Genomic DNA, 21,919 nt, shown 5'->3' on the forward strand with positions numbered 1-21,919 from the left:
GAAGGCAAGAAATACCTAGGATCAGAGCAGAACTGAAGGAGATAAACACACAAAAAAACCCTTCAAAAAAAAAAAAAAAAAAAATCAATGAATCCAGAAGCTGGTTTTTTTAAAAGATCAACAAAATTGATAGACCACTAGCAAGACTAATAAAGAAGAAAAGAGAGAAGAATCAAATAGATGCAATAAAAAATGATAAAGGGGATATCACCACCAATCCCATAGAAATACAAACTACCAGCAGAGAATACTATAAAGACCTCTACGCAAATAAACTAGAATATCTAGAAGAAATGGATAAATTCCTGGACACATAAACCCTCCCAAGACTAAACCAGGAAGAAGTTGAATCCCTGAATAGACCAGTATCAGGCTCTGAAATTAAGGCAATAATTAATAGCCTACCAACCAAAAAAAGTCCAGGACCAGACGGATTCACAGCCGAATTCTACCAGAGGTACAAAGAGGAGCTGGTAGCACTCCTTCTGAAACTATTCCAATCAATAGAAAAAGAGGGAATCCTCCCTAACTCATTTTATGAGGCCAGCATCATCCTGATACCAAAGCCTGGCAGAGATACAACAAAAGAAGATAATTTTAGACCAGTATCCCAGATGAACATCAATGTAAAAATCCTCAATAAAATACTGGCAAACCTAACCCAGCAGCACATCAAAAAGCTTATCCACCACAATCAAGTTGGCTTCATCCCTGGGATGCAAGGCTGGTTCAACATACGCAAATCAATAAACGTAATCCATCATATAAACAGAACCAACAACAAAAACCACATGATTATCTGAATAGATGCAGAAAAGGCCTTCAACAAAATTCAACAGCCTTCATGCTAAACACTCTCAATAAAGACGTATTGATGGGACGTATCTCAAAACAATGAGAGCTATTTATGACAAACCCACAGCCAATATCATTCCAAATAGGCAAAAACTGGAAGCATTCCCTTTGAAAACTGGCACAAGACAGGGATGCCCTTTCTCACCACTCCTATTCAACACAGTGTTGGAAGTTCTGGCCAGGGCAATCAGGCAAGAGAAAGAAAGAAAGGGTATTCAATTAGGAAAAGAGGAAGTCAAATTGTCCCTGTTTGCAGATGACATGACTGTATATTTAGAAAACCCCATCGTCTCAGCCCAAAATCTCCTTAAGCTGATAAGCAACTTCAGCAAAGTCTCAGGATACAAAATCAATGTGCAAAAATCACAAGCATTCCTATACACCAATAACAGACAAACAGCCAAATCATGAGTGAACTCCCATTCACAATTGCTTCAAAGAGAATAAAATACCTAGGAATCCAACTTACAAGGGATGAGAAGGACCTCTTCAAGGAGAACTACAAACCACTGCTCAATGAAATAAAAGAGGACACAAACAAATGGAAAAACATTACATGCTCACGGATAGGTAGAATCAGTATCATGAAAATGGCCATACTGCCCAAGGTAATTCACAGATTCAATGCCATCCCCATCAAGCTACCAATGACTTTCTTCACAGAATTGGAAAAAGCTACTTTAAAGTTCATATGGAACCAAAAAAGAGCCCGCATTGCCAAGACAATCCTAAGCCAAAAGAACAAAGCTGGAGGCATCATGCTACCTGACTTCAAACTATACTACAAGGCTATAGTAACCAAAACAGCATTGTACTGGTACCAAAACAGATATATAGACCAATGGAACAGAACAGAGCCCTCAGAAATAATACCACACTTCTACAACCATCTGATCTTTGACAAACCTGACAAAAACAAGAAATGGGGAAAGGATTCCCTATTTAATAAATGGTGCTGGGAGAACTGGCTAGCCATATGTAGAAAGCTGAAACTGGATCCCTTCCTTATACCTTATACAAAATTTAATTCAAGATGGATTAAAGACTTAAATGTTAGACCTAAAGCCATAAAAACCCTACAAGAAAACCTAAGCAATACCATTCAGGACATAGGCATAGACAAGGACTTCATGACTAAAACACCAAAAGCAATGGCAACAAAAGCCAAAATAGACAAATGGGATCTAATTAAACTAAAGAGCTTTTGCATGGCAAAAGAAACTACCATCGGAGTGAACATGCAACCTACAGAATGTAAGAAAATTTTTACAATCTACCCATCTGACAAAGGGCTAATATCCAGAACATACAAAGAACTTAAACAAATTTACAAGAAAAAAATTCAAACAACCCCATGAAAAAGTGGGCAAAGGATATGAACAGACACTTCTCAAAAGACATTTAGGTAGGCAACAGACACATGAAAAAAATGCTCATCATCACTGGCCATCAGAGAAATGCAAATCAAGACCACAATGAGATACCATCTCACACCAGTTGGAATGGCGATCATTAACAAGTCAGGAAACAACAGGTGCTGGAGAAGATGTGGAGAAATAGAACACTTTTACACTGTTGCTGGGAGGGTAAACTAGTTCAACCATTGTGGAAGACAGTGTGGCGATTCCTCAAAGATCTAGAACTAGAAATACCATTTGACCCAGCCATCCCATTACTGGGCGTATACCCAAAGGATTATAAATCATGCTGCTATAAAGACACATGCACACGTATGTTTATTGGGGCACTATTCACAATAGCAAAGACTTGGAAGCAACCCAAATGTCCATCAATGATAGAGTGGATTAAGAAAATGTGGCACATATACATCATGGAATACTATGCAGCCATAAAAAAGGATGAGTTCATGTCCTTTGCAGGGACATGGATGAAGCTGGAAACCATCATTCTCAGCAAATTACCGCAAAGAAGAAACCAAATACTGCATGTTCTCACTCACAGGTGGGAATTGTACAATGAGAACCACTTGAACACAGGGTGGGGAACATCACACACTAGGGCCTGTTGTGGGTGGGGATGGGGTGGGACAGCATTAGGAGATATACCTAATGTAAATGACGAGTTGACGGGTGCAGCACACCAACATGGCACATGTATACATATGTAACAAACCTGCACATTGTGCACATGTACCATAGAACTTAAAGTATAATAATAATAAATAAATAAATAAAAGACACATGCACACGCATGTTTATTGTGGCACTATTCACAATAGCAAAGACTTGGAACCAACCCGAATGTCCATCAATGATAGACTGGATTAAGAAAATGTGGCACATATACACCATGGAATACTATGCAGCCATAAAAAAGGATGAGTTCATGTCCTTTGTAGGGACATGGATGAAGCTGGAAACCATCATTCTGAGCAAACTATCTGAAGGACAGAAAACCAAACACCACATGTTCTCATTCATAGGTGGGAACTGAACAAAGAGAACTCTTGGACACAGGGCAGGGAACATCACAGACCAGGGCCTGTCATGGGGTGGGGGGAGGGATGGCATTAGGAGATATACCTAATGTAAATGACGTGTTAATGGGTGCAGCACACCAACATGGCACATGTATACATATGTAACAAATCTGCATGTTGTGTACATGTACCCTAGAACTTGAAGTATAAAAAAAATTACCATCAATTTTCAGATGCAATTTCAAAAACATGAGTTGAACACAATTAACTTTCTGAGGAGTTGAAGCAGTTAAGTGTACTATGAATTCTTTAGTTAGAAAAATTCTTTCCTACATCAAATCTCTAGTTAAAAACTAGTATTGATATCTCTGTCTGTGTATCTATCTATCACTGTTTGTATCTATCACCATTTGCATCTATCAATCAATCAATCATTCATCTGTGTCACCATTTGCAACTAAAGCAACCTGTCAGGCCAACTGGTTCCTGTCTTCGATTGACTTACAAACTCACAGAAAGTTTCCATCTAATATTCTTTTCACACATAGAACATTTTATCTAAAATAAATAGAAGAAGGTAGTGTGACATATGGGATTATGTACCTGATAAATTGTTTCCACTTCAGTAAGACTTTCATTGTTGCAATTGGGGGTAAAAATTGGAATACAGAATAAGCTGTTCCCAAATTTCTATTGCCTTCTTCTGTAGAAATCTAAATGCAAGCCAGGTCCAAGTGCTCAAAATTGTGGTTAAAAGTTCAGTAGTGCAGAATTAGACTCAATAAAGAATAAAAGGAAAAGGTACCTAATAGTGTAATAAAGTATTTTTAAAATAAGACCCTCTCACAACTACCCATCCCTGCCATGTCTATGGAAAAAACTAACCCCACTAGAGTGGCCCAAATGACTAGGCCAAGGATGAGTAACCAAACTAATGGCAATCGTGATAAATGGTACATACATGATTAAGAGATAAATGGCTTTGGAAAGGAGTTGGTGCAAGTTATGTCCAAGAAAAGACCTTCAGATTGGATGATGGTAACCCAATCCTCTCAGATCCCTCTGTTGGGAAGCATCAGTGCTATGTGATCAAGGAGACAGCTGTATCCTGAATGATACTGAGCTGCTGTTCTAGTTACTGATGAGATGTGCGCTCCAACCTAGACCATGCCACATTTCCTTACATCCTTGCCCAAACCCATTATGAAAAATAATATGGGCATGTGTCTTCCCTGCACTATAAAGTGTAAATTCATCCATCCACAGAATCTAAAATATAAACACTCTGACTGCAAATGAAATAAGGGGAAATTATTTTCTCTATAAGCTGAAAGTGTGTCAAACAAGTCCCTGCAGACAAGAATGTCAAAAGTATAGCTGTCTTCAAATAATGATTAGAGGACATAAAAAAAATAGAACTGTTACATGTAACTCAGTGGCACACTGGAAAGCAACCTTCATTCCCATTGTTTGACTTCAAGTACCTATATTACTGTATAAACAGAAAAACAGCTGTAATAATGGATAGGATTGGAGCACAAACCAGTACATATCTGCAAAATGTAGGCAAGTCAGCAATTACAAAATATCTATTTTGTTCCACAATTGAGTTCAACCAACCAAAAATATAAATATTCTGCATACCTACTATGCACCAGGCATAGAGTGAGATGTTAGGATGAATAAATCATAGATTTCACTCTCAAGGAACTTAGATGGAGACCAAAACAAGAGAAAAAAGATTCTCTGAAATTCCAACGTGGTGAGTGCTATAAAAGTGATAGACACCCAACATTCTAAGTAGTATTGCAGGCGGTCTCCGCTTTTTCCAACAGTACATTCCTGGAATACACATCATAATGGAATTTGCCAAAGATACTGTTTTCCTAGTGAGAGGAAATAATGGCGCCACAGAAACTGCACTAAATAAATAGCACCAAATAAATTGGTAAACAGTATGTTCAAAGAAACAAAGCTTCAACAATGGTCTATGTAACTAAAAAGAAAAACAGTTAAGCATCCATCCTATAAAAATACACAAACTTAACATGTTTCAAAAGTGTTTTCAAGATACAAAGAGGAATGCAACAGTTATAAGATGCATTGTGCAAAAACATTTTTAATAGTTGTATTATCTGTTCTCCTTCTAGAAAAATTGGAGGCAATGCTTTTCTTCTTTCTCAAAAAATTTCCCTGTGCTAGAAGGGGCATTTGAAATCATCCCACTGACTCTGGAGCTGCCCTCAAAGTATTCAGTTGATTTTTAATAATCATTCACAGTGAAAAGCATTTTTTAAAAGTAAGGCCACACCACATTTCAGACAGTGTGATAAAGAGCCATAGGTTTTAGAATACAACTGGGTTTCAAATCCTGAATGTGACACTTAGTGTCATGTGATCTTGGGCATTTTCTAACCACTCTTGAGTTTCAATTTCCCCATGTGTAAACCAGAAATGACACCTACCTCACCACTGTTAGATTAGTAAATGTATGAGGAGTATCTTATAAGTTGCAGGCATTCAAAAATGGTGTCTATTGCTAATATTACTATCTTTATGTTTCTTCTACCTCCTTTGTTTACCCAAGGTTAAAAGTTCAGTAGTGCAGAATTAGATTCAATAAAGGACAAAAGGAAAAGGTATCTAATAGTGTAATAAAATATTTTTTAACTAAGACCCTCTCACAACTACCCAATGATAACCACTTTACATTTTGGAGTAATCCCTCTAGACTTTTTTCCTCTCAATGAAAACATTTTCTGTAGAATTACTAAAACTAGAATTAAAGTATGTCCTGACTACGTACCACCAGACACAAGTCGAAAAGGCAGAGATAATGAAACAAAGAACAGCAGTAAACCAAAAACATAAACTAAGTGAAACACTGGGATGCCCCACAGGGATAAAAACTCCAGCAAGTTGCAAAGCAGCATGAATGTACTTAGTGCCACTGAGCTTTACACTTAAAAAAATGGTTAGTTATACATTGTATGTCATGTATATTTTGCCACAAAATAAAAAACAAAAACCAAAAACTCCTAAAAGTTAAGGCTTGGTCCATTTTGTATTCTTAGAACCTAGAATGTGCTAGCTCATTAGAATCAATAAACATTCCCTGAATAAAAGTAAACAAAACAAGTTAGTGATAGGATCAGTGTACCTTTTTCTAGTTTCCAACTCAGTCAACTGTGAAGATTAAGGGCAGTGAGAAGATAACTTAAAAATTGTTTACAAGAAACATACCGTGATGATTTACTACTGATATTGATGACATCAGCCTGGTTCTTGCATCTTTACATGCTAGTGAACTCAGAGGCCCAAGGCTTTGTCCCAAACTAAAATCACAGGGTAAGGGCCTCACCGTGTTTGGGTTGAGTCTGCCTAATGGGTGAAACGTAAGCAGGGTCTCCTTAGAGTCAGCAGAGGTATATTAAGGCTGCCATGGCTGACTAGTTTAGAGTGACTTGTTTCATCAGCAAGACCTGCAGACTTCTGTGCTGACATTTCATATCTACAGGCAAACTACAAAACCCTCACATCTAAAAATGTGCTTCAAAAATTCGTAACATGAAATTCCGATATGCTTTTTGTTTTAGAATTTATTCACATCTTTACAAGACTGAGAAAGATTAATCCAGTGAACTATCACTTGCTGATGTCTACTACAGGCCACTAGGGCAGGTTATTGGGATTCATGGGTGAAGAACTCAGGGTTAAAACAGGTCAGTGAACCAGCTTATGCCTACTTCCTTGGCTGTTATTACTTCATGTACCCTAGACAAATGAAAATTTGTTTTTTTAATCTTTTAAAACTCACCTGTTGAGTTAGCACTGGAGTTGTGTGGAAGCCCAGAATTCTCTATGTTTGTAGATGCTGTAAAAATAAAGAAATATCCTGTTATGAAAGAACATTTAACTAAGAATACTGGCAGTATGTGGTTTTCTGCCTAGGGGGAGTGGGGGTAGTGGTGTCGGGAGGGGGGGGGTGTAGATTATTCCACAGGAAGTTCTACTTTTGCCCCTGTTGTTATGAAACATATCTTGAAGCTGTCAGTAAAAGGGACTGTATTATCAGGTTTTTCAAGATAAACATCTAGCTTATGTAACAAACGCTTACACAGTACTTACTATATACCAGCCACTGAATGCAATAGCTTTGCCAGAATTCATTTACCCACACAATTGGGGACAGATGGACCAATTTCTGCCACTGACAGCTCTGCTCTTCTAAGTGGAGTGGACCATTTCAGGAGAAGCCCTTTCTACTCATAGGCATCTCTAGGTCTTGCACCACCCCACCAACACCCCTGATTTCATACAATGGAGGGATAAAATAGGATTTTCTTATTTAACTGCACCTTCTCAGTACAGTTTTAATTTTTAAATTAGTACCTTTAGATTTGGAAAAAATGTTAAGAGATTTCTATGTCCCAATTAAGCAACTTTTCAGAGTGCTTTATTCGTTTTGAGTCTTTGTCTAATGAAGATTAAATATGTATAACACATAGGGAGAGAGCAAGTGTATTATTGTGTCCTTTTCACAAAGATGAACTCTCCCCCACTTAAAAAAAATCCTCCAAGTACAAACAAAAGCAGTAACTTTGAAGGATTTATCTTTACTTCTTGGGCAAATTTCTTCTTTGTGAGAATTTCTTCTTGATGAGACTATCATCTATTTATCACAAAAGGATACAGTGTAAGATTAACTTGAAAAAGATCAAGGTCAATAGACTACATAGATGTATTTAGCAGCAGATAGCAAATAACTGCCAGCATTATTAGGTGCTTACCACAAGCCAGGGTTATGTGCATTAGTTCATCTAACCCTCTCAACAATTCTTAGGAGTACTGTTTTGCAGACAAGAAATGAGGCCCAGAGAAGGCCACCCAGATAGAAAGTGGCAGAGACTGGAATTGGACCGGATTGTTTGATTCCTAAGCCTGCAAATATGAGTGCCAAAATGGAACTACTGATTTTCTACTATAAACCTGCTCCTCCCCCAACCTTCTCAATTGTTGCATTACCAGCTGCTCAACCCCAAAACCAAGAGGTCATCCTTTGATTCTTCTCTGTTCCTCATCCCACCCTCCAATCCATCAGCAAGTGATTAGTCCCAACCCCCAACAGATCTAGAATCCACTCTTTTATCTCCATTGCCACTCACCATCATCTTTTGGCTGGGCTAACACAAAAGCCTGTTTTTGTTTCCCTGCTATTGTCACTCTTACACGATTTCTTAATTTCTTGGCAACTTATTTGAACCCTTGAATACAGCCATTTTCAAGCCACCTCAATCCTTGCACTTTTCAGTTACAAGTCAAAAAAGTCCCTTCTTTCCACAAAGGTTGTTCAAGGTGGGTTTCTGTCACTTGCCACTAAGAGTAATGACTAATAGCCTCCCCTCCCATCCTGCTAATGTTAATATCATTCATTGTTATACTACAATAAATCCTGTTTGCTGATTTGCAAACTTGCTCATAGTCTCCCTCCTCCAACTGATATTTATAAAGCTATGCAGCAGACTGTGAGGAATATTTTAAAAGCAGAATTTCAATAATGTTTTTATCTTCTCCCACAATATTCTAGGCAATGGTAGTACTGTGGAATAAAAGCATTATCTACTTCAAGAGCCATCATCACCTAACGTGGCTTAGTGGTGAAATGGTTAATTGAAAATTTGGATTCTGATCTGAAACCAAACATGTATTAATTGTTTTACTTGCCATAAATTAGCTTACTTATCTATAAAATGGGGACGATACTGTGAGGATTCAATGGGATGATTTATGGACCTAAATTAGTATAGCGTGGTATGCACAGAATATGTACCCAGTAAAAATCAGCCATAAGAGTTTTAGTATGATTGCTAAAAATCACTATACTTCGTAATGACATTGTATACAGATTACACTATATATGAAGACTACGATTAACAGTTACTAGCTTTTTTGAGAAATCTTCTATTGTATACGTTTTAGTCTAGTTGCAAGGTGACATTATAGTCCGTAGAAACAGATTCCACCTCTGGTTGGTCATACTAGTTTATGAATTCAGGGATCTCCTACTGTAGAGCATTTTAAGTTTTCCAAATGGGACTAACCTCTAGTAAGACATTAAGTAATAAACAGAACAAACAGTGAGTGCTAAAATAGGGCAAAAAAAAAAATCTGTGTTACGAGGGCAAAGAAAGAAAAGCATGGTCACTCACAGTTTCTCTAATCGGTAATTCATTGGAGAAACAGTAAGGTTTATCTTCACAAACAAAGCAACAAATTTTTAAAAATGGAGACCTCACCTCATGAAATAATTGGTATAAAATTAGGACCAAGATACACGATGGACATGATTTTACCACTTTTTTCTTAAATGATCTCAAAATTAGGTCTGCGAAGCCAGTTTGTCACATGCACAATTAAGCAAACAAAAAAACTTCAGCAAAACAAAGAAAAATTGTTAATTCACCCAGGTTATTCCAGAAAAAGCAAGTGTTGTGCCTGAACCTTCCAGATTTACAAACTGCCTTCTTTTTCTCTTGCTGGATAAAATGAACCTAAGGCTAAATATACAGTGGATGAACAGAATTTAAAACCATGAAAACCTTGGGTCACTTAACTTATCCTAGTTTACTGACCATTACCTAGGGACCTGACTTCTCTAACAGTTGACCAAGGAAAACAGTATCTACACAGCAAATCCCAACTTCCTGGTTTCATCCAAAAAGGGCTGTTTAAAGTCTCCAAAGGGCCAAGGGCCTAAAACGAAACAAATTCCGCCCTACACAGAAGAGCAAAGTCAACATCATCCTGTTACGACCTTACTATCGACGACGTGAGCCACCGGCGACCGTGCAGCTGTGCCCTTAACGCTGCGCAGCTGCCGGGCGCCTCGACCGGGTGTTTATGGCACACGAGGGGTGGAGAGCGCCCCGCCATGGGGGCGGCCGCCTCAACTACCGCGAGGGCGGGGCGCGCTCCCCAAAAGCTCCCAACTAGTTCCAAGAGCCCCGAAGTCTAACTTCGAGCGTCAGGGGGACCTTAAGACTGTAATTCATCTGGATAATACTGTATAATATTAGACGATGAAATGCCGGGGGGACGCTTGAAAAGCTCCCCAACTAAATGGGAGACGTTTCCGCGGGCCTCGGTAGACATATTTTTCAACTCAGCTAATCTTGTTTACAAACGGAAGCCTTAGATAAACTCCAACCTCGGCAAACATTAACTTCAGGGAAAGGCTGTAAAAACCAACTTGCGGTAACTCAACAGGTTATGCGCACCCGTCCCGGCCTGCGACCGCCGCTTCCAAAAAGCGAGAGGGGAAGCATCAGGCAATTTCCTCAGCAGGCGGCCCCGGGGCCAGCGGGTGACTGGTCCAAGCCTCAGTTTCCCCCACCCCGCCCGGTCACCTCTGGGTCCGCCCCGAGCGTTCGGCCAGAGACACGCGGAACTTTCTGTACCAGAGCCCAACTTGGGAACCCAAGCCTCGGCAGCGCGCTGCCTCCCACGAGCGGGGCTGGCGACCCCCGCAGCCACTTACCCGCCATGGGTGCGCTTTCATGGGCGGCCCCCAGCAGCGCTAGCACCTGCAGCGTCCCCAGGAGCAGCGCGGCCCAAGCACCTCGCGCGCCGAGTCCCATTGTTCCGAGGGCAGGATGCAGCGGCCTCGTGGGTTCCCAGCTGAGGTGGCGGCGGCGAGAGCGGCTCCTCTGCGCAGCCAGCGCAGGCTCTGCTTCCCCTTCGGCCGCGCACGTCTCCCCTCCTGCCGCTTGCCCCCCGAATGACCAAATAGGGCGCAGGAGCGGGGCCTGGAGGGGGCGTCGCGTGCGCAGCCGGGGCGGCGGGGCCGGGCTGGGTGGCGCGGGGGCGGGCTCGGGGTCCTGGGCGTGGCGACTCGGCTCGCGGCCTCCCTCGCAGGCGCGCTCCTAGGAACCCCAGAAGCCGCGAGCGGTTTCCTTTCTCTTCGGAAATGGCAGTTTTGTTGCCCTGGATGAAGGCGAGCGCCGCTGCCTCTCCGAATGCTGAGCACGCTGGCTTCGCGGTGCCCGGAAGGAAGCCTTTGAAGAGTAGTTTTGCGGACAGGGAGGGGACGGGGTGCGTGCCACTCAGAGTGAGAGGGAGGAGTTGCAGGGCAAAGGCGGGAGAAGGGGGAGATTCTGGAGAGGAACTTGAGGGGATGGGATTCACGCTAGGGAGTCCTGGGCGGTCGGAACTTTCCCCTCGCCTGACCCGGCCTAAGGGGGAGGTGGAGAAAAACAGCTCGACAGATTTGTTAATTAAATTCAAACGTAAAACACCTACGATCTTCTTATCCCAGTTGTACCTCATCTTCTCCACGGGTTCTCCGTATCTCTGATTAAGACAAGAGATTAGTGGAGTGGGCGGGTGGGGGCGCGCGCAGGAGTTGGTAGCAACTCTCGCTGAAGTACAGTAGAGCCATGGAAAGCGGGGGCTGCATTAATCCAACCAGCCTCTTCTCTCCTTTGTGCCCTGCTGTCCCAGTTCAGATGAAATGGCCAGTTTTGAACAGTTTTTGGCTTGAGTTCCTCTTAAACCCTTGGAGCCAATGCTAATCACTTGTCTTGACTTGAAGTGCTTGTAAAGTCTGCATTTTCATTGTGCTCAGAACTCTGAAGTGACAGGTAGCGACCTGTGGCTAATGCATGAGAATAACAAAGGCTGAGTCCTGGCTTGGGTGGGAACCCTTAGCTGAAGTAGAAGACTGAAGGATCCAGGGAACCTAAAATCACAGTGAATCCCCACCTGCAAAGGTCTTAATGTTGCAGATCTTTGGCACCTGAGCCAGATTTCATCACATAAAGGCCACATGGCAGTTAACTTCTCAAAACTGTGTTATGAGAGGTAGAACTTTCTCAGGTCAGGCAAATCCATCATTACAGAGGTCTAACTGGTCCTAGAGATTAACTGAGACAATCTGTCCTAAATTTATAGAGACTTCCATCTGTGGATTCAATCAGCTAACCTGCAAATGTTTCCCCAGCATCTTATCATGGACAAAAAGCAAGCACTGCACATTTCCGTTTTGGTTACTCTATTTAACTGGGGAATCTGGTTTAGGAATAAACCGTTCTGGTGACTACCCCATTGTCCAAGCATTTCACAATCTAGGCCCAACCTGTCTTTCCAGCCTTGGTTCTGTTGCCCATGGAGAAAGGTGCTTTCTGGTTCCCGGCATTTGCATACGTTGTTCTTTCCTTCTGGAATGCTCTCCTCTATTCTCTTCACCAACCCACAGCTAATACTTCCTTTAAGGCTCAGTGTACTTATAGCCTGGGAATCTGGGGTGGAATAAGAGGTCTGGATGTTTATATCCCCACCACATTCATGTGTTGAAACCTAATCCTCAAGGTGATAATGATAAGATGTGGGACTTGAGCGGGCATAGTGGCTCATGCCTGTAATCCCAGCACTTTGGGAGGCTGAGAAGGGTAGATCGTTTGAGGTCAGGAGCTGAAGACCAGCCTGACCAACATGGTGAAACCCCGCCTCTACTAAAAATACAAAAAATTAGCTGGGCATGGTGGCACGTGCCTATAATCCCAGCTACTCGGGAGGCTGAGGCACGAGAATCGCTTGAACCTGGGAGGTGGAGGTTGCAGTGAGCCGAGATCACGCCACTGCACTCCAGCCTGGGAGACAGAGTGAGACTTATCTGAAGAAAAAAAAAAAAAAAAATATGTGAGGCTTTTGGAAGGTGATTTGGTTGCTAATGAATGGGATTAGTGCCCTTGTAAAGGAGGCCTGAGGGAACTTGTTTCACCTTTCTGCACTGTGAGGTCACAGCAGGAAGACGCCATCTGTGAAGCAGAGAGCCCCCACCAGACACCAAATCTGTTGAGGCCTTGCTCTGTCAACTTCCCAGCCTCCAGAACTGGGACAAATAGATTTCTATTGTTTATAAATTTGTTGATAAAGTATCCCATTTGAGGTATTTATATTATAGCAGCAGAAACGGACTAAGACAGTGTGGAAAACAAGATATTTATTTACTTGGACAGTTTTTCCTGGGGACTGACCTGTTGGAGACACCTTGAGATCTCTGCTATCTGATTGCCACACCACAGTGAGTGGGTGTGCCCGTCTTTGCTTTGATACTAACAGCTCAGTACTGTGGGTTGCCCATGTTTTTTCTAGTCTGAGGAGAGGAGAAAGAGCAAGGAACTGTGTGGCCTTCCTGCTCTCTTGGAAACTCTATCGGGAGGACTAGCCTCCCAGGGAAGTTGTATCCCCAGTTGTGCCTCAGGTTCAGCCCCCATCACTGTACCAACATTTTACTTTGGTGATGTGAAAAGTTAAAAGAACAGCATGGGCAGCCTTTGGCCATTTATGTCTCTCTTCCTTTCCAGCCTCATGTCTGGATCCCTCTCTGTAACCTCACTAGACCACTCAAAGTTTTCCAAATATGCTGGGGCCTTCCACGCCCCTGTGTTCTTGCTGCTGTTCTTCCCTTTGCCCAAGATGCCCTCTAACCTTTTCTCTTGGGCAGTTTCTACTCCTCTCTTAAGATTCCCTTCATATCCCATCTCCCCAACCATCTGGGCAGATTTTAGCGCTTGGATCCCTCTGCTCATACGTTGATCAGCTGGGTCTCTACCCTTGTTCTCTATAAAATATTCTCCACATAGCAGCCAGTGTGATTCTTTTAAAATATGTCAGATTATGACATTCCCTTGCCACTTAACGGAGTCCAAAACCATGGCCTGCAAGGCCTATGTGACATGGTCCATGGTTGCCCTTTCCACTTCATTTTCTACCCTCTCCTTCACTTCTCAGCTCCAGCCTCCTTGCAGCACTTTAGAAATGTGAAGTCAGTTTCCATAACGGAGCCTCTGTAGTTGCTGCTTCCTCACATCCTTCAAGACTGCTCATCTGAGAAAAGCCCTTCTTGAATACCCTAGTTTACAGCTCTGTTTCTCTTTGTGGCATCTAGTGCTATCCATCATTATGTTCATTTATGTGTTTATTGTTTGTCTCTCCTACAAAAATACAAGTTCCATGAGAATAAAAAAGTGAATGTATATTTTGGCCTAGTGCCTATCGCATATTGCTACTGGATTCATGTCATACGAATCACTTCCTTTTTTTTTTTTGAGACAGAGTCTTGCTCTGTCGCCCAGGATGGAGTGCAGGGGCACAATGTCACCTCACTGCAACCTCCGCCTCCCAAGTTCACGCGATTCTCGTGCCTCAGACTCCTGAGTAGCTGGGACTACAGGCATGTGCCAGCATGCCTTGCTAACTTTTGTATTTTTAGTAGATATGAGGTTTCCCCATGTTGGCCAGGCTGTTTTTGAACTCCTGACCTGAAGTGATCCGCCTTCCTTGGCCTCTCAAAGTGTTGGGATTACAGGCGTTAGCGTCCGCACCCAGCCTACTTTCTTTTATTTAGAACTCAGATTCCCAGCCTCCATTACAACTGGGCTCAAGAATATAACCTAGGCTTTGCCAATCAGGCTCATCCATATCAAACTTAAATTCAGGTATGAGCAACCAGAGGAAAGTGGCTCGTTATGGAGCTCCTTGCCTTGCTGGTGTGAATAGCCCTAATAGCCAGGCGGCTGGCTTTGTTGGCAGCACTAGCAGTGACATTAGCTTCTCAGTGGTTGCAACAATGAGTTTCTGATGTAATAGTGATATTGACGGAGAGCTGCAATGGTGATAGTTTTCTCGCTGGGCTAGTTCTGCAGTGGTTTTGTGCATTATTCCCAGAGGCATGGCCCCAGTCCTGAATCTCTACACCTTCCAACACACCTGAGAGCTACCCAATATCTTCAATATAATCCTTTTCTGCTATATCAGCAAGAGTCAGCAGCTTTTCTTTCGTACAACTAAGGATCCTGACTTTGTATGATTGTGCGTCTTTTTCCCCACAGTGAGTTACAGGCTCCTTTAGATGATTCGCTAACTATTTATTGAGTGCTTACTATGTGATGGACAATGTCCTGGCCAGAGCTTACAGTATAGTGGCAGGGCAGATACATACACGATTACTAGAGTGTAATAAATGCTATGAAGTGATCATGGGAAAGCACACATTGGAGGCACAGTCTACGTGTTCATCTTTGTATCTGAGGCTCTAATTTACTTCCATCATATAGAAGCATTCAGTTTATATTTGTGGAATGAATTTTGGGTGGAGACAAATAGAGCAGCAAAATGCTGGTGTCCTTCTCCATCAATAATATTCTCTTTGCATCCAACCTGTATTTCCTGTATGTCCGAGTCTTTAACTTACGGTCACCTGAAGGCGGACCAGGAGTTGGAATTATCATTCATTCACTTAGTCAGTGTGCAAATATTTATTGAACACATGGCATGTACCAGGCATTATGCTAGGTGCTGGGAAACAATAGAGAATAACACAAGTCTATCTGCCTCACAAAATGATAGACACCAGTGAGTCCTTTACAAGTTAGTTGGTTTCTACCCACTACCCATAGAGACAGAAAGTATTATCGAATGCTGGTTACCAAAGGCTGCGGAGAGAAGAATGGGGAGTTTTGTTTAATGGGTACAGAGTTTTCATTTAATTTTGCAAGACAAAAAGAGTTATGAAAACTGACGGGGGGCGATGGTTACACAGAGTTTGAATGTACGTAATGCTACTGAGCTGTACACATAAAAATGGCTAAGATGATATATTTTATGTATATATAACCACAATTGAAAAAAATTACACCCCCACCCCCAAAAATAGAACAATAAATTAAAAAATGTTAAGAGAAAAAATGTGAGTTGGTTTCTAAAAATGAATGGTAAAAGCTTCTTCTGTTATGATTGTAAAAAGATATAGAGATTTCATGTTTTCTCAGTGAGATTTACTTATATCCCACAGCAAATTTTGATTCATTTTTAAAAAGAAGCAGGTGATAGAGGATGGCTCATCTGGCTTAATGTGCACAGATAATTATCTTCTAGCTATGTATGAATTAGTCTGTTAATAATCAATATTTGCATAAGGAAAGAACCAGAATCTGCCTGGCTTTGAGACTGAAGTAGTTGCAAATAAGGCAAGGCACTGGAGAGATTTAACAAAAGAGAGTAAATTGGCCTGTGTCCATTTCTCTGTTTCTGCCAATTTCCTGTCAACTTCCATTTTAGCAGATTGACAACATGTTACAAACTGTAATTAAGTCTTCACAATTAAAGCTCATTTGCTGGGTATCTTCCCTATTCCTGTACCTCTGCTTCCTTTCCCTTGTATTCTAGAGCCCCTATTTTTCTTGCACTTTCTTCTTCCCTCACCTTTAGGTTTTTCCTTCTTGTTTCCTCCTTTATGGTAGAAACTGCAGACAGAGTGTGAATCTATATAATTAATCAAAAAGAATTTATTGAGTATTTTGTTTTCAACATTTATAGGATTCTTAGATTCAGATGAGCAAAAGTAAAAATAAAACAAGTAAAAGCAAAGATAAAGCAAACAGGCCAGGCATGGTGGCTGACGCCTATAATCCCAGCACTTTGGGATTCTGAGTCAAGAGGATTACTTGAGAGGGTTACAAGAGCCCAGGAGTTTAAGAGCAGCCTGGACAACATAGCAAGATCTCATCTCTACAAAAAATAAAAAATTAGCTGTTCATGGTGGTGTGTGCCTGTGGTCCCAGCTACTCAGGAGGCTGAGGTGGGAGGATCACTTGAGCCTGGGAGGTCAAGCCTTCAGTGATCAGTATCGTGCCACTTTACTCCAGCCTGAGTGATGATGATATTCTGTCTCAAAAAAGCAAGCAAACAAACAAAACAAAAAAATAAGCAGAGAGCAATGAACTCTGATGCAATTGGATTTTCCTCTTGAAACGAGATCAGAAAGAGAGAGTTCTGTGTGGACTGAAGCTTGTAAGGATGACTTCTCAGAAAGGGAGCGGGGGAGCTTCGTCTGAATCTGAAGGATTTGGCCAGAGGAGAGGTGGTGATGTGAGTTTTCAGTGTCAATTCTAGGCAGGATTATGTTGTGCTCTGAGGACAGTAGGAAGAGGAGAGATGTGAGTTCAGAGGTTTTGTAGGGAGCATGTAGGGAAGCCTCATGGGCCTTTCCAGTGTTAATTAAATCCCGTTGTTTATCAGCTCCTACTTTGACTTTTTTGTTTCTTCTCTGTAGGAGGTTATAGGAACTCAGCCTGTTTTATTTCTCTGTTTAAAGCCACTGCTCTCCACCCCGATCCTTTGGTGTTCTTATTTCTTCAAGTCTACATATGGAGTGAGTTGCAAGTCTCCAGGCCATTCCTCTTTGCTGCCTCTGAACATAACCACTTTCCATAGCAAAAGTTTCATTGCTAATCATGACAGAGAAATTGACAAAAGATAAAATAGCTGTTGTGGAGAAGGTTAAAAAAAAATGAAAGTTGTTAGTCTTAACCCCTGCTCAATATTTTCTGTTGCTCATCTAAAAAATTGGAGAAGTAGGGCTTACCAGTCCATTCATTCAACAAAAATTGAGCAGTTGAACACACAAATACACACACGTATACACACACAAGAAACAACTAGAAATAAGTGCTGAGAAAACACACCGATGTGATGAACAACTGGGTGGTGACTTCAGAATAAGCAGTCGGGGAAGTCCTCTGTAGTAGGTAACAGTTAAACTGAGTCCTTAGAAGTAGCCATGTGAAAACCAGGGGGAAGTACATTTCAACCAGCATAGTGTGTTGGGGGAATAAAAAGAAAGCCAGTGTGCCTCAAGCTCAGTGAATAAGAACAGAGAGGTCCAAGGGGAGATCTGGACCTTTTCAGATGAGGAATTTAGATTTTATTTTAAATATGATGTATGGAAAGAACAGGAACAACAAAACAAAATGTGATGAGAAGCCATTTGAGAGTTGGCAAGTCATCTTATGCTTTATATATTTTTAAAAACATCACACCAGCTTCTATGGAGGAACAAGAGTAGAAACAGCCCAGTTATGAGGCTATTGTTGGGGAATTGAACTAGGGTAGAAGTGGTGACAATGGAAGAAGTGAATGGATTTAGGATGTGGATTGAGAGTAGAGTCAACTGGATACGATGGCTGAGGGAAAGAGAAATTAAGCCTCTTAGGTTTGCAGCTTGAACAAGTGGGTGAGTGGCAGCTTCACATCCCATATCCTGGAATACTAACACACACTTTTTGAATTCCGTCCTACTGTCCTTCTGTCATTTCTGAATCTCTTATAGCAACCTTCATCAGGAATGCATACAGAGTTAGCCAAATTGAATACAATATTTCAGTGATCATCTGTTGGTATCTACATGGGTCAAGAGGGAAGTAAGCACTATTGGATGCTCCCTAAGTTCGCTCTCACCCAGGAATACTGCATTTTGAGTATTACTTGTGTTAGCAGTGGTGAATCCATATGGGTCTGCGGCAACCTCAACTCTTGCCTCCTCAGAAGAAAGAATTTGACCAAGGGGCATAAGACAGAGTGAGAGAATGAAGCAAGTTTTGGAGCAGGACTGAAAGTTTATTCAAAAGCTTTAGAGCAGGAATGAAAGAAAATAAAGTACACTTGGAAGAGGGCCAAGCGGGCAACTTGAGAGATCAAGTGTACTGTTTGACCATTGATTTGGAGTTTTATATGTTGGCATTCTGTTGGGGTCTGCATTACTTCTCCCTTTATTCTTCCCTTGTGGGGGTTGTCTGCCTGTGCGGTGGCCTGCTGGCATTTGGGAGGGGCCGCATGTGCACTGTGTTTACTGGAGTTGTATGCAGGCTCACCTGTGGCGTTTTTCCCTTACCAGTCTAGCGGTCATATACCAGGTATACTTTGCCATTTTGCCTCTTTTTTTTTTCTTTTTTTTAAAGGTGGAGTCTCGCTCTGTCGCCCAGGCTGGAGTGCAGTGGCGCAATCTCGGCTCACTGCAACCTCCGCCTCCCGGGTTCAAGCGATTCTCCTGCCTCAGCCTCCCGAGTCACTGGGACTACAGGCCCACCACCATGCCCAGCTAATTTTTGTATTTTTAGTAGAGACTGGGTTTCACCATGTTGACCAGGATGATCTTGATCTCTTGACCTTATGATCTGCCCACCTCGGCCTCCCAAAGTGCTGGGGTTACAGGCGTGAGCCACCGCCCCTGGCCTAAAACCTCTTATTTCTATGAGAGACAAAAGGATGTACTGTGTGATGTCTCATTATGCCCATCATTATACCGATGAGAGACCTCAGCAAAATCCCAGAGGTGAGTGTTGACAGTTTCAAAAGACAGAAGGCCCATGACCTTGCATGTAAAATCGAAAGGTCAGGGTGACACCCTAAAGAGGGGAGGATGGGTAGGCAGTGTTCTCCCTCCTCAAAGAAAATTTTATCATTTTACCCTTATAATTGCCACATATTTTTTCCAGAGACCTTACGTGTAGCCCACCCTCCATAAGTAAATATATTAGAATTTCACTGTATAATGAGAATAAAAGAAAGGACATTAGATGATAAGCATTTGTGATCTTCTCCTGTGTCCTCCCTTCAGTCCTGAATCCAGTGTCTCCAGCTGAGAGAATGAGCTTGCCAGCTCCACTTCTGACTGCTCATGGAGCAGAATCAGTGACCGAGGAGAGAAGGGCTGAGTGAAGAAACAAGTGTGAGTGCCAAGATGATGCCAAGGGCTGTGATTTCCTGGCGGGAAGGAAGAAGGAATAGAAGCCAAAGGAAGGAGGACGAAAAGCAAAACCAAGAATCACAAAGAATCAAGTTCGGAGAGAATTTTGGTAGAGATTTTGAGACTGGGGCTTTAAGTCAGCCATGGACAAACTGAAGCAAGAGGGATAAAGGGAAAAAAGAATAGGGGGAAAAAAAAGAAGAAGAATGGGGCCAAGGAAGATTTAAGACTACCATTATGGGTTACAAGTTGAATTCTTTTTAATATTCTTCAAGCAATGAAAGTAAAGATTCAAATAACTTTTAAATTACCTTTGATTTCTAAACCAAGTTTCTTGGAATGTGAAAGTTGCCAAGACTGGGCCCTGCAGGGCCTGAGTTGGGCTACTATTGCCTATGGAGATTCTGAGGGTGTTAACCTTAATGATAGCATGAAATCAGTAAAAATCATCCAAAAGCTTTTTTCTGAGCATCTGTTGTATGTGCAGCATTGTATAAGCCATGGAAGAAAAAGCAAAATAGTATAATGTGTGGCCATGCCCCTGCAGGTGTTATATTTAAGTAAATGACACATTTCCACATGGACAAGTAAGTAATAGCACTCCACCAAAACTGTCACCAGACTATGAGGGCTGTCAGTTGGTAGGAAGAAGTACTAACTAAATGTAGAACTTAATATCTATTTTTCCTTATTTGATTTTTAAACTTCATCCCAAAATGTAATAATTTCCTTAAGCTTTAAGATTTTATAGTTTCAATAATATATACCAAACAAAAATACCATTCCTAGAAAAAAAAATTCTGGAAAAAAAGGTAAAGATTAATAGTCATATTTCTGGTTGACCTTTCTCTGAGTGATCTTTTTTTTTCCTTTCTACTTTTCTGAGTTCTTCAGCTTTTTTGAAATAATATGTATTGCATTTCAAGGAATTTTTTTAAGCTGTTATTTTAGAATTATAGTTCTAATAATGATAAAAGACATTTTCTGACTATCCTACAATTAGGTACGAGGCTAAAAACAAATATGATCTAATCTACTTTTAGAGCCTAGGCCTGAGGAAGAAAAGGATAAAAGAAAACCACATTCCATGATGGAGAAAAAAGTCTAGAACTTACTCAAATTCTTTCTTCTAAACGTATCAAGTGATCTATTTGTAGCGACCCAGTCTTTGCATAGACATTCCAGCCATTTGTCTGATCATCTGGTTTAAATCTTAATGGATTTAACCTTGGAAAGAGGGCTGTGTCTACACTGACAGTCAAGATACCTGGTTTCTGTTGTTAGCTGTGCATTGCAGCTGACTTCCTGTGTCTATGGTTGAGCTATCTCACTGGCATTGCTCATGGTTCTTCATCTTAAAAATGAGCATTTTACGTACATTGATGATGGGAATGTAAAATATACAGTCACTATGAATACAGTTTGGTGGTTCCTCAAAAAGTTAAATATAGAATTACCCAGTATACATTACCCAGTAATACCCAGTATACCCAGTATACACTATCCAGTAATTCTACTCGTAGGTATAGAATCAAAAGCAGAGATTCAAACATACTTGTACACAAATGTTTTAAGCGTGAGCCACAATCTCCAAAAGGTGAAAACAACTCAATTGTCCATCAGAAGATGAATGGATAAAGAAAATGTGGGCCGGGCACAGTGGCTCACATCTGTAATCCCAGCACTTTGGGAGGCTGAGGCGGGTGGATCATGAGGTCAGGAGATCGAGACCATCCTGGCTAACACAGTGAAATGCCGTCTCAACTAAAAATACAAAAAATTAGCTGGATGTGGTGGTGGGCGCCTATAGTCCCAGCTACTCGGGAGGCTGAGGCAGGAGAATGGCATGAACCTGGGAGGTGGAGCTTGCAGTGAGCTGAGATCGCACCACTGCACTCCAGCCTGGGCAACAGAGCAAGGCTATGTCTCAAAAAAAAAAAAAGAAAAGGAAAAGAAAATGTGGTATTCACATATAATGGAATATTAATGAGCCATGAAAAAATGATGTTCTGATACATGCTACAACATGGATGAACCTC

At 41.5% G+C, this 21,919-nt stretch overlaps 1 protein-coding gene and 1 long non-coding RNA gene across 2 annotated transcripts in view; one reads left to right on the forward strand and one right to left on the reverse strand.

Moving 5' to 3' along the window:
* The window catches only part of TMEM123 (transmembrane protein 123), a 57,964-nt gene extending 46,446 nt beyond the window's left edge, over window positions 1–11,518 (reverse strand). The window contains exons 1-2 of the mRNA XM_055272910.2: window positions 10,833–11,518; window positions 7,113–7,169 (exon numbers count right to left, since the gene is read on the reverse strand). Coding sequence (XP_055128885.1) covers window positions 7,113–7,169; window positions 10,833–10,932 — 157 coding nt within the window. The 5' untranslated portion in view covers window positions 10,933–11,518. The remainder of the gene's footprint in view (window positions 1–7,112; window positions 7,170–10,832) is intronic.
* On the forward strand, window positions 11,228–20,342 carry LOC129479561 (uncharacterized). Its single transcript, XR_008656724.2, has 2 exons — window positions 11,228–11,358; window positions 19,752–20,342. It is a non-coding gene; the product is annotated as an uncharacterized lncRNA (long non-coding RNA).
* The last annotated feature ends 1,577 nt before the right edge of the window (window positions 20,343–21,919 follow it).

The sequence above is a fragment of the Symphalangus syndactylus genome, chromosome 3 (assembly GCF_028878055.3).
Source record: "Symphalangus syndactylus isolate Jambi chromosome 3, NHGRI_mSymSyn1-v2.1_pri, whole genome shotgun sequence".
In the NCBI taxonomy this organism is placed as follows: Eukaryota; Metazoa; Chordata; class Mammalia; order Primates; family Hylobatidae; genus Symphalangus; species Symphalangus syndactylus.